This window comes from Pyxicephalus adspersus, chromosome 1, assembly GCF_032062135.1.
Source record: "Pyxicephalus adspersus chromosome 1, UCB_Pads_2.0, whole genome shotgun sequence".
NCBI lineage: Eukaryota > Metazoa > Chordata > Amphibia > Anura > Pyxicephalidae > Pyxicephalus > Pyxicephalus adspersus.
Window position 1 is genome coordinate 37077927 of NC_092858.1, and position 13109 is coordinate 37091035.

Below are 13109 nucleotides of genomic sequence, written 5' to 3' on the forward strand. Positions count from 1 at the left end.
ATTTTTTAAATACAGTTTTATTGGATATTTAAACCAAACAAAAAAACAAACTGAACAAATTACCCCTGTATGCTGAAGTACTTTTTATGCAAACATTTCCCTTAATGTTTCCCTTATTAAAATAATAAAGTTAGTTCCTGCAGGATTCAACTTACCATTCACATAATATAGATCCCCCCCCCCCTCCACACTGTCTTTCTTCAATGACAGTTTGTAAGTAACACAAGACAGATTAGAGCTGCCTAACCCTGCATTTAATGAACTTGAAGAATTAACCTTCAAAATCAAATGCATCTGCTAGACTGCTTCAGTCACCTTAATTTCTGCTGACATGGCTCGAGAAACCCACACTTTTAAAAGCAGTAACAATAAACTTGGTCAATATACAGGTAATACTACAAGTGCATGTCAAGTATGTCAATAAACTTCTTTTAAAAGGTCAGATTATCTGATATAAGGGAGTACATCTCCTTTATATATTTAGCTTTACTTTTTGTAAAGCTGTTAAAAAACATTAGGTGGGCCAAACATTATCCACAAACTAATATTGCATATATCTTGCCTTTTGTGTGCATAGTAATACTTTCCTAATTTGAAACTAATTATGTACTTTTGGAGTATCACAATTTTGCATTCTTTTCACAGTAAAAAGTCTTCTTTTTCAGTAGATATAAAGTGGGATGACAAATCATGTCTTTGTTTTAGGAATACTTTACATGGCAAAGTGGAATAACACTCACTTTAAGGAATTTATTCTACTGGGACTGACAGACGATCCCAAACTTGAGATTATTCTCTTTGTCCTTTTTTTATTTTTCTACATTGTCACTCTTCTCGGTAATATCGGCATCATTGTAGCAGTCAGGGTGGATTCTCGACTGCACACACCCATGTATTTTTTCCTTAATAATTTGTCATTCCTAGACCTATGCTATGCTACAATTATAACCCCTAAAACACTGGTCAACTTTCTTTCAAGCTCAAAAACCATTGGTTATAATGAGTGTGCTGTACAGATGTATTTTTTTGCTGCGTCTGTCACCACTGAATGCTTTTTATTGGGTGTAATGGCCTATGATCGCTATGTAGCAATATGTAATCCACTTCTGTATTCCTCTGTAATGGCTAAAAAGGTTTGTGTACAGCTTGTAGCCGGAGCCTACACTCTGGGATACCTCAATGCCACACTGCATACAATTTGTACTTTCCGGTTGCCATTTTGTAAAACCAACAAGATTGACCATTTCTTCTGTGATGTTCCTCCTCTTCTGAAATTGTCCTGCACCAAGACCACTATGAATGAAATTTTAATGTTCATATTTGGAGGCTTTGCTGAATCAAGCTCACTCAGTACCATTATTGTCTCCTATAGCTACATAATATCAACCATACTTAGGATCCGCTCCAAGGAGGGGAGAAAGAAGGCATTTTCAACATGTGCCTCTCACTTATTGGCAGTTACTATATTTTACAGCACCATTCTTTTTATGTACCTAAGACCTACTTCTATATATGCCATGAGCCAGGACAGAGTTGCCTCGGTATTCTACAGTGTCATTATTCCCATGTTAAACCCACTTATCTATAGTTTGAGGAATAATGAAGTAGCTCAGGCTTTAAAGAAAATTAAAGTAAAATATTGTTGTAAATAATGTTACAAGAAAAAAAATCACTGCCATATAATAATGTACAGTGTGTTATATTGGTATGCTATTATTTACTATATAATCATTTATTAAAATAAAATCTATAAATTGTCATATTTTATTTGTGTGTCTTTGTGTACATTTTTCTTGGTCATTTTTTCTTTTGGTAAATCTGTAACAAAATGGTAATGTAAAATTCCACAGTTAAATTTCCTTGATACACTCTAACTATGCTTCCCTATTATTCTTCCTTTTCTACTCCACACCAGTTTGTCACCTAAAGTCAGATTTTACCTTAGTTAACTCTGTTTTTCCCTCTACACTCCTTACAATTTATTGTCCAGCTTAATGGTCTAGCACCAGTGCTCACCAGACACTCCCCCAATCTAATGCCGAACTCTTCACCTAAAGCAAGCCCCCACTCAGCCTTGGGAGGGTAGTTGGGGAGACCCAGCATAAGGTTGCCCCCAGGACCTCTGTGCATGAAGAAAGGCGCCTGGGGAAGGACTGAAAGAGGACTAGGAGCCCACAGATAACACAATACAGGAGAGTGTGGCAGAGGAAAGTCCAGAAAACTGAGCCGGAGTTTATGCACAGGTAATCAGTCCACCAAAGTATCCAAGGGTAATGACCAAGCAGAGTTGGGTCACTGGCAGAGGTCGGACCAGGTCTTACGTCTCCGATTTTTGTATGTTTGGCTGATGCTTATTTCCTTTACTAAATTTTTTTTATTAGATCTGTTATGATTAAGACTGACAAGGACCAGCCCAATTGAATGTTATCATGTGTACACCTTAACAATGGGCTCACAACACACTAACCATCAACTGTAAGCCTGTTAATGTACACCACATACATAAACTGCTTGCTGTGTACAGGCAAAAGGCTGATGGTGAGATTAACAACACATTTTGTGTTTTCATGTTAGATATGTATACTTTATTCTTGGAGCAATACTGCAGTTTTTCAGAGCTGACATTATCATTGACTTCTTTGTTATGTAACTGCCATCACACAAGCCTCACTAACAATGTCAATTCTTTCTCCTATATTGAAAATCTTCATTGTTTACCTTTTTACAGACTCATTTGTACCATAGGGTAATATTGTGTATAGGGTTCAAAATGTATCAATCTGAGAAAAAGTATCAGTCTTTATTTCCTTTGCATAAACCCTTTTAAATTACCATGAAATGTACTGATTTGCAAATTTGTAAAGAAAGCAAGTTTTTGGTCCAACACTCACAAAAGAGCACTTGGATGTAGTCAGTTCTTCTCTTAACTATTAAAGAGAATGTTACTAAAGCAAAACATTTTGTATTTCAATATTTTTATTAAAGTTTTCAAATGAATAAACAAATCATGTACAACGATATTCTTAGGAAAGTCAAGGACACATCGGATATACATGTTCTTTTGAACAGTAAACTCCTTCAGCATTGCTCAACCAAAAGTAAACACTCTATCCCCTTATGCATCAAGTATAATATATATTAAAAAATCAGTGCATATATATCAGGAATGAAAAAAATATCAGTAACCATCTTTGGTATAGCGGTGCAGAAACCAACCTCATGTCCTAAACATAGTATAGAATAGACAAGACACAGAAAATAATACAAAACAAACTGCGCCACATAGGGGATTCTATGGAGCCCGGAAAGCCGTCCTGGTTCTCTATCTCAACCCACTGAGGTCGGGCTCCATGCAGAGTACTCAACGAAAATTGTGCCACCTGAGCCGTCACATAATAATATCTCAAGTGTGGAACTCCCAGTCCTCCCATGCGTTTAGGAGCAAATAAGGTGTCTTTTCGAATTCTGGCTTTTTTTCCTGCCCAGATAAACCTCATTACTCTAGATTGGAGGAGTACTATCTTCCTCATAGGGACCTGAAATAAATGCGAATGTGCGAAATAAGTAAAGCAATCTAGGGAGCAGATTCATTTTAACCGCAGCTATGCGTCCCAACCACAAAGGAGGAGAGAGAGCCCAGCGCCTGAGATCTGCGTAGAGTTTTTTTAAAGAGGGGTGTATAGTTAAGTTTGTAAAGAGTACTATATGTAGGGGTCAACTGAATGCCTAAGTACTGAATAGAGTCCTTATGCCAGCTGTAGTCAAATTTGTCCTGAATCACTGCCAGCTTCCCTATGGGTATATTTATATTGAGGGCCTGAGACTTAGCGTTATTTACCCATAGACCTGAACATAACGAGAAATCGTCCAGAAGTTTCATAAGATTGGGCAAAGTAGTAATTGGGGAGGTAATAAACATCAAAATATCATCTGCAAAGAGGGCACATTTATGTTCAGTCTGACTACAAGTAATTCCCTTGATGTTTGTCCATGCGTATGGCTATTGCCAGTGGTTCAATCGCCAAAGCGAACAGCAAAGGCGAGAGAGGACATCCCTGCCTGGTCCCTCTTCTAATTGTAAGTGTTTTAGAAAAGAAGCCCCCCAACAATATTTTCGCTTCTGGGGTGTCATAAAGCGCTAACAACAAGTTAATAAAGTGAGCCCCAAAGTTCATCCTGGAAAGAACCTGAAATAGATACCTCCAGGATAAACTGTCAAACGCCTTTTGGAGATCCAAGGAAAGCAACATAGCTTGGCGTGGAAGGCCTCCGTCCCAGCTAGAGTTAACCACTGATATAAGATCAATAGCCCTTCTTGTTTGATCTGGGGCCTGTCTATGTTGCATAAAACTCACCTGATCTGGGTGGATATATGCACCCAGAAAGGAGCCCAGTCGGGTCGACATAACCTTTGTCAAAATTTTGAGATCACAGTTTATTAAGGAAATGAGCCTGTAAATAGCGATCTCTGATGCATCCTTGCCCAGTTTGGGGATCACACTAATGAATGCTTTATTGGCATCACCCATTAAAGAGTTCCCCTCCCAAAAATAATTAAGATAACCGACCAAATGCGGCGCCAGCACCGGGCTAAATGTTTTATAGTACAAATTAGAGAATCCATCCGGCCCTGGAGAACTGCCTAATTTAATAACTTTGAGGGCCCCCTTCAATTCCTCAATTGTGAATGGACGTTTCATAATGACTTTATGTTTAGAATGCAGTTTGGGTAGATCAATCCTGTCAAGAAACCCTACAATTCCTGCTCTCGATAGTGACTCCTCAGAGCTGTACAGTCGACCATAAAAGTCTTCAAAAGCAGCCAATATTTTTTCAGGGTTTTGAGATAGTTTACCATTTTTGACCTTAATTTTGGGAAGGGCGTGGAACTTAGGCCTAGGATTAAGTTTAGTAACCAATAGGCTGCCTGGTTTGTCGCTCCATAAAAAAAATTTGTGAGAAGCCCAGCGTATTGATTTCTCTGCCCTAGTTGTTAGGAGCAAGTTAAGTTCAGTGCGTTTAGCCTCCAGCTGGGACTTCAGTCCAGAAAGGGGGGTGGCCTTGTGCTGTCGCTGCAATCTGTGATATTCTTGGAGACAGGCGTCAATCAATTTATTATGTGCCCTTTTACGGGATGCCCCTATCTTGATCAACTCCCCCCTAATATAAGCTTTATGGGCTTCCCAATTAATGGCTGGGGAAGTCTCGCTTGCAACATTAGTCTGAAAGTAGCCAGTTAGCAGTGATTCTATTTCCCCTCTTACCAATGTATCCGATACAAAACTTTCATTAAATCTCCAGCAGAAACTGACCTGAGGCCGGCTAAAACCTGTCAGATACAGAGCTAAGGGGTCATGATCGGACCACGGGGTTGACAAGATTCGGGCCCCAAGTACGTTGGGGAGCATTTGAGACAGAACAAATCCATGGTCAATACAGGAGTATTGGTTATGGGCCGCTGAAAAATAAGTATAGTCCCTGACCGATGGATTCATCTCTCGCCAACAGTCAATGAGGCCATATTTTCTCAACAAGAGGGAAGAGACATGACTTTGTTTGGGGGGGTCCCTATATCTGCTTACTGTAGATCTATCCAAAATATGATCCAGGGCCAAATTAGAGTCACCTAACAAGATAAGAGATTCCTTTACTTTGGACCAAATCTCATTCAGAAAAGCATGGAAAAAAGCCAATAGACCCTCATTGGGCGCATAGTACGACACCACTGTAATGAGCTGTGAACCCACATAACCAACCACTATCAGGAACCTGCCCCCTGGGTCCCTAAAGACCTCCTGAGGTGCGATGTTCAAACTTTTCCGAAAACACAAAAGAACCCCACATTTCTTCCTATCCGAGTTTGCATTGTAGAAAATGGGATAATTTTTATGGAGGTACCTCGGCATCGAGTTGTTGGAGAAATGCGTTTCCTGCAAGGCTAAAATGTCCACCTTCAAGGAATTATAATAGTGAAATGCTTTAGACCGCTTGATCGGGGAATTAAGGCAAAACATTAGGCAGTTTCAAAGTAACAATATAAAGTACATTTCTAATTCAGACTTTCCATCCACTTTATGTTAATCCAAAAAAATCATCACAGACCAAAAAGACTACGCCATACTATTTTTATTCTTCTTGTCATCTTAAATACAGCAGATTGAAGTTCTTTGTTTCTCATGCTGTAGATTACAGGGTTCAGTGCTGGAATTGCCACTGTATAAAAAACTGCTACAATTTTGTCCTGATCTGTAAAATACTGCACACCAGGACGCAGATACATAAATAATATTGTGCCATAAAACATTAAGACCACAGTAAGGTGAGAGGAGCAGGTATAAAAAATTTTACGTCTTCCCTCTGTAGAGCGAATTCCAAGTACAATATATATAATGTAGCTATATGAAGCCATAATGGTGAGAACAGATATGCCGCTGATGCAGGCGACTGAACCAAATAGCACAAGTTCATTGGCAGATGTGTCTGAGCAGGCAATCTTCAACAAAGGGGGGTAATCACAGTAAAAATGATGAATGCTGACTGGACCACAAAATGTCAGTTGCAGCGCATAGAGACCATTTAACAATGAAGTCACAATGGCCATGGTGTAACAACTGGCTATCAACTGTGTGCAAGTTGTTTCTGTCATAATATGATGATATTTTAATGGTCTGCTTATTGCAACACAGCGATCACATGACATTAGTCCCAATATCAAGGACTCCAGACTGCCGAATATGCTAAATAAAATAAGCTGAAGCATACATTCACTGTATAAAATAGTGGTGTCCCCAAAAATCAAGATATCTAGTAGTTTGGGGGTGATGATGGATGAGTAGCAAAGGTCTGAAAAAGACAAATGACTAAGAAAAAAATACATTGGCATGCGAAGACTAGGAACAGTCCTAAACAATATTATAATGCTAGTATTTCCCACAACAGATAGAGTGTATATAAGTAAGAAAAGCAAAAATAAAAAAGTCTGGAGGTTCTGATCATTTGTTAAACCCAACAGATCAAATCTGCCCAAAAAAGTGTAATTTGTTGAAAAATACATATCTTGCTTGTAAATATAATTGTGCATTCATAGTAAATACATGATTTGGAAATATTTTACTTAAAATATATTTGGAAATATAACAACTAATAACACAGAGAGACTCCAACATGGACCTCAGGTGACAATATTGCTGTCTGTAAGGATTTGGAGCAAAAAACAAGTTATGGCTGGTTTGTACAGAATGCCTTTAAATTATTTATATGTACAAACATAACAAGCTCCTTATTTTTTCAAACCATGAGATACACTGATATTCATTGCATACATTTCTTCTCATTACAGGCTAGTACTGTTGTTTGACCTAACAAGGAAATGGTATTTAATCCATTGCAAATTAGCATTATATTATCTCAGAAAAGGCAGGTAAAGTAAGCAAAGAGGGAGTAAAAAAAAAAGCTTAAAAGTTGTCATTTTATATGCTGTATGGTTATCATTGTAGTTTTAATTTTTTATGCCTGTTTTTGTTTTGTAAAAAAATTAACACACATTTCCATGAGCTTTCTATTTTCGATAAATATTATATCAATTTATTTTTATAAATGCTCAACCACTGCCTGTTTGCATGCTGATCTGCGTAGGCCAGGGGTGTCCAACTTTTTGCAAAGAGGGCCAGATTTGGTGAGGTGAAAATGTGTGGGGGCCGACAATTCAGCACGTACCCATGGTTATTGTGGGCATGGTCTGCGCGGACACACGCGCACCAGGGTGACGTGAGAGATTTCCTGTGCACAGTGTCAGTGCGGTCTCCGTGCAAAGCACATTCTTGGAATCGGAGCGGGCATGGTCCACGCACAGCACATGCCTACTTTAATAACATAGGGGATTCCTTGTGCACACATCGGGACTCCTGTCCTACCGATTATGCTCACCAAATAGCAGGCTTATAATTGCATGGCAGTTGGACATGCCTGGCGCAGGCTATTGGTAAGGAAATTAACTACAAACACAGATTTGCTGAAATATTATTAATAATACTAATATTATTATTAACATGTATTTATATAGTGCCAACATATTATGCAGAGCTCCATAGTAGTGTTGGTGTTCGCATTCGGGTTGTCCTTATATTCAACCCAAAAATGGCTGTTCGAATTCGGGTAGACCCAACCCGGAAAAAAACAGTAATTATTGCACACACACAACGCAATTCATAACAATAACTTCATTGCTAGTATTGAGCAAAGCTATGGTTAAAAAAATACATAATCATAATCTTTGGAGTACTTTTTCTTGCATTTACAAATTATAATTGTCTGTACAACGGTCTTGAGCAACCCTATTTGTCTCTAGGTAGGAAAGGGATCTTCAAATTTCTCTTACAAAGCAACCTTTACCAAATGTCCTATATTAAGGCTGTGTACACAGGTGCAATGGGTCTCGTCTGATAATCGGCTCAGGGCTGATATCAGACAAGAATATGGCGTGTATACAGTGCTTGTTGTCCATTGTCCGAATGACCGTCCTGGTGGATCCACGATCGATGTACAACGAACTATCGCAATGGTGAAAGTGAAGGGAGAGAGAGTGCAGTGGGGTGCTGCTCCATCATTCTCCCCCTCCCCTCTCCAAAGAGCAGAATGGTGGTGTATGTAGAGCACTTGTTCATGCATGAAAGATCCTTTCAAACGATAATTATTGCATGTGTGTACATAGCCTATGCCATAACGCTGCTCTTAGCAACAAGTGTCAGGAAATTAACTACAAGATAGTACAGAACACCAGTTGTTTTAGACAAAATCTACTCTACCCTCATACGAGTCCCCAGTTCTGGCGATGTGGTCATTCTACATTATTACATGTTTTCTGGAGCATCCCAACCTTACAGTTCTTTTGGGGTGGCACAGTGGATATTGTACAGAGGCTCATGAGAATCGCCATTTTTGACATTATCCAGAAATAGATGCTCCATGTTGCACCATTTGCTTAATGCAGCAAAAGCATGTATCCTTTTTCAATGGAGGCAATTTTGACCTCTAACCTCAAGATACTGGATACCTAAAGGTAGTGGTACTATGACCATGAAAGGTCTGGTGGCTTTTGGAACAGTTGATGGAAAGATTTACCAGTACCTGGTCCTACTGGACCCAATTAAAGTTGACAGTGTTACCTGGCACAGATGCGCTGCACTTCAACTGCTCTTTCCCTTGTGAGGTCACATCTCATCACATCTACATCTGTAAATCATCCCTGCTATGTTTACAAAAGAAAAAAAAAAACAATGTCATTGCTGATTTACCTGTTAGTTTCCTGTAGGAGTCTTCACCCTGATATCTAGTGTTGCTGGAACATGCTGCTTTTTGGTTGAGAAAATGTTCGTTCGAAGTGGTCAAATACTGTATGTTGAGAATGTCCTGGATCCAAGCACCATTGAAGTTTATAGGAAATCTAGGAAGTTAATAGGAAGAAAAGTTGGTGCTTAGTTCTGGGAGATTCACTACAATAGCCACATGCAATAAAATTGCTTGGGAAAGATGACAAAAATCCTATTAAAGCTCTGTGAGGCCCCTAAATCTAGAGCTTACTGTCGAAGAATCACAAAGGGTCAATTATGAGACTTCTAACAGTGACATTATATGTTATAAAAGCATACTTTGCTATATGTAAACTAAACACAACAAATTAGTTTTCACCACATAATTCACTACAAGTGTTTTTTTTTTAAATCTAATTAAAATGTTTTTCTGTTAGTATGAGCCTGAGCTGTTGTCAGTTTAGCAAATGGTTTTTAGTATGGTTTGCTCTATACTCTCAAAAGTCCTTACTTCAAAACTGGCATAGTGGGTAAAAAAAAGCTTTCTTCTAGTTGTAAAAGGATAACAAGTTAGAAGCAGGCATGGAATTTTCATTGTCAGGCATATGTCATTGGAAGAAAAAAATTAGAGTGTTGTGACTCTGGGTTTGCTGGTTAAAAGGTAACCATTTGCATGGACAGGTATTTTAAAGCACAAAAAGCTTGGCGGGGTCTTTATAGAGGCCTGTCATAGTAATGACAAAAAACCTTGATCTTTTTCCTAAAAGTAAGTATTTCTCCTAGCAAAGAAAGAATTCAATGAATGGGACTTTCTAAATATTATGTCTCACAGCAGATGTAGATGACCATTAAGGAGTCCTGCTAACATATTAGGTCTCAAAGCTAAAAGGTAAAAGGCTTTGGAGAGCTACATGTCATCTAAGTCATGACCTTATATTGTACAGGCTACCTAAATCAGGTAAAAAACTTTCATTTGTAAAATTGTGAAATTGCAAAAAGAATGCAGACACAGTTATGAATTTTGACTGTGACAACTGACCAATTATTACCATACCAGTGCCAATGCCAACACATGTTCTAATCCCATACAGCAGTAGAATAAATATGCATTATCTACTCTGCACTGTAGCTTGTTTAGCAGATTTTGTTTTTATGTAGTCTGCGTGTGTGAATACCATATGGCGGAGGCATCCAATGGGATGCCTTTCAGGCTCCTTGCATTATATAAGTTTACTAGAGTCCCCTCTTCTTTCTCTGGCTGCATTAGGGCATTATACAGAAGCCTGTATTAACCAAAATTTGGTCAAATAGTGGCTATGTTCTATTTTAGCAGATCCAAACCAAAGAGGCAATTTTCAATTTGAATACAGACATTGACAAGACTGCTGTCAATGAATGTCTGAGTCCTATCGACTCAAGAGGATTAACATAAAAATCAAGCACAGGTAGCCAGGGTATTTTTATTTTGACTACTTTCATTAATGGTATATAACTATATATGTGTTTCGTTTTCTACCTAACATAAAATATAGTTTATATAGTTTATAAAATATAGTATCCATTAATGTTTTTACAGCATTACACTAAATATTTGGATGTTTTAGCGCTCCCTATTGTGAAGGCTGGAATCCGGCTGGCAGTGAGGCGAGTGTACGCGCACACTCGAGTCCGGACCGCGGTAATCCGCGATCGTTGGCCGCACGTACTTTCGCGCTTCTAGCGAGCGCGGATTTTATTGATGAATCAGGGGCAATGTTTCAGCAGCTTGACTACAACTGCAAAATGTTATTGTTTGTACCTGGGTAATTCCTGGGCTGTACCTATGAGCTTGTGGCCTATTCTGGTTCTTCAGAAATCAAAAATATGTGTAGCCATTGTTTTTCAGATAAAACATTGTTATATTTATTGCACAATTAAACCTGCTTTGCCTCTTCTTCCTAAGTTGTAGCTGACCAAATCTACTTACATACTCACTTGCCACTGGCTTTTTTAGGTATATAGAACTGACATTTTCTGTGGCACTAGAGAAGTTCACAGTGTTATATCCTTTCCATAGTCATAAGTCATTAACATAGTCTAAGGCCAGGTTAGGAGAAAACAATAAACCTACCAGTATTTTTGGGATGTTGGAGGAAACCAGAGTGTGCAGTGGAAAGTCCCAGAAACATAGAGTATGCAAACTCCATACAGACAATGCCCTGGCAAAAATTCTAACATGGTTGCAAGTCCAAAGTGCTATCCCCTGTGCTTTAAAATACACATTGTTGTTATACATATTTCATCTCCTTATTGCAGCTTAACTAGGCTGCAAAATACTGTCCAGTCACTGTACAATATGTGTGACTATTGCCACTTGAATTATACACTTTCAAAAGGAAAATGAAGAGAGAGTAGGAGTCTTGGGTCACAAAGAATTATGTATTTAGAGGTATTTACAATTCAATAGCAATGCATACAAGAGAACACAGTGAGGTCAATAGACCTTGACCCTTATTCTTACATGATTGATTTTATTTTTATATTGTGGTTGAAATAAAAAAATGTCCCCTCAGATGCAGCCATCAAGTCTCCTCATGCTGTACAATAGGCTTTTTCAAATCTTGATCGAGAGTTAAAATTTCATGTTTTTAGAAATGTTGCACTTTGACTAGGAACAATCACTAATCCTAGCACTGACATGCTAAAATACATGTTTTTTTGGCCATATGTAGAATATGTGGGCAGAAGGTGAACCGTGGCTCGGATGTGGTGGTCCAGCCTGCCGCAGCAACTGCTGCATCACCCAGTGGCATGCACCGGTTTCAGGCAGTCAAGGTTCCACCACCTCAGCGGAAGGGAGCTGTATGTCATTTCCATCTTCTGCTGGTCCAGATGCTCCTCCTCCTCCTCCTCCTCATCAGTCATTCCGGCAGCAATCGATCACTGAAGCGATTGCCAGGAGACAACAGTATGCGTGCACTCCTTCAACGGCGCAGAAGCTGAATGTTCTCTTTTCCAAATTGCTGGTGCTGCAGTCCCTCCCTTTCCAAGTGGTGGACTTTGCACCTTTCAGAAAACTGATGGCTTTTGCCGACCCGAGGTGGAGAGTCCCAAGCCGTAATTTCTTTGCGAAAAAGGCAGTACCAGCCCTGCACAAACATGTAGAACAGAAGGTGGGCCAGTCCTTGAGCCTGTCGGTGTCTGCCAAAGTGCACGGCAGCGTCGACGTGTGGAGCTGTAACTATGCTCAGGGACAATACATGTCCTTTACTGCCCACTGGGTGATGGTGGTTCCTGCACAGCCACACCAGCAACTTTGCCAGGTGACACCTCTTCCGCCTCCACGTTCTCACACCGCTGGTCCTGCGACAACATCTGCCTCTGCCTCCTCATCCTCCACCGTGTCCTCAGCCTCCCCTGCAGGGACAATTCACAGTGCCCCTCCGGCATACCACATGTTCAGGGCACGGCGGTGTCACGCTGTTCTGCACCTGGTTTGCCTGGGTGAACGGAGTCACACAGGGGAGGAACTGCTTCGAGTGATTCATCAAGAAATCGGATCCTGGCTTTCTCCGCGACAACTCCAAATCGGACCCATGGTGACCGACAACGGCAAGAACATGATGTCAGTGCTGCGTCAAGGAAGCCTGAGCCATGCGCCCTGCATGGCACACATGTTCAATCTGGTTGTCAAGCTGTTCCTGAAGTCTTCCACCCATCTGCAAGACATAAAAATGGCCAGAAAACTTTGCATGCACTTCAGCCACCGCAAAGCACACCTTCCTTGAGCTGCAGAGGCAGAACGGCATCCCCCAACATAGG

The 13109-nt window shown here is 39.9% G+C and overlaps 1 protein-coding gene across 1 annotated transcript; it reads left to right on the top strand.

The window, feature by feature from the left end:
* Window positions 1-485: 485 nt before the first annotated feature.
* On the top strand, window positions 486-1652 carry LOC140336567 (olfactory receptor 5AR1-like). Its single transcript, XM_072420177.1, has one exon. It carries the CDS (start codon window positions 681-683, stop codon window positions 1650-1652), a length of 972 nt encoding a protein of 323 aa, XP_072276278.1. The 5' UTR covers window positions 486-680.
* Window positions 1653-13109: the final 11457 nt, after the last annotated feature.

Excerpts from the sequence above, each read along its gene's own strand:
- LOC140336567 (XM_072420177.1), top strand. The coding sequence starts at position 681 with ATGACAAATCATGTCTTTGTTTTAGGAATACTTTACATGGCAAAGTGG.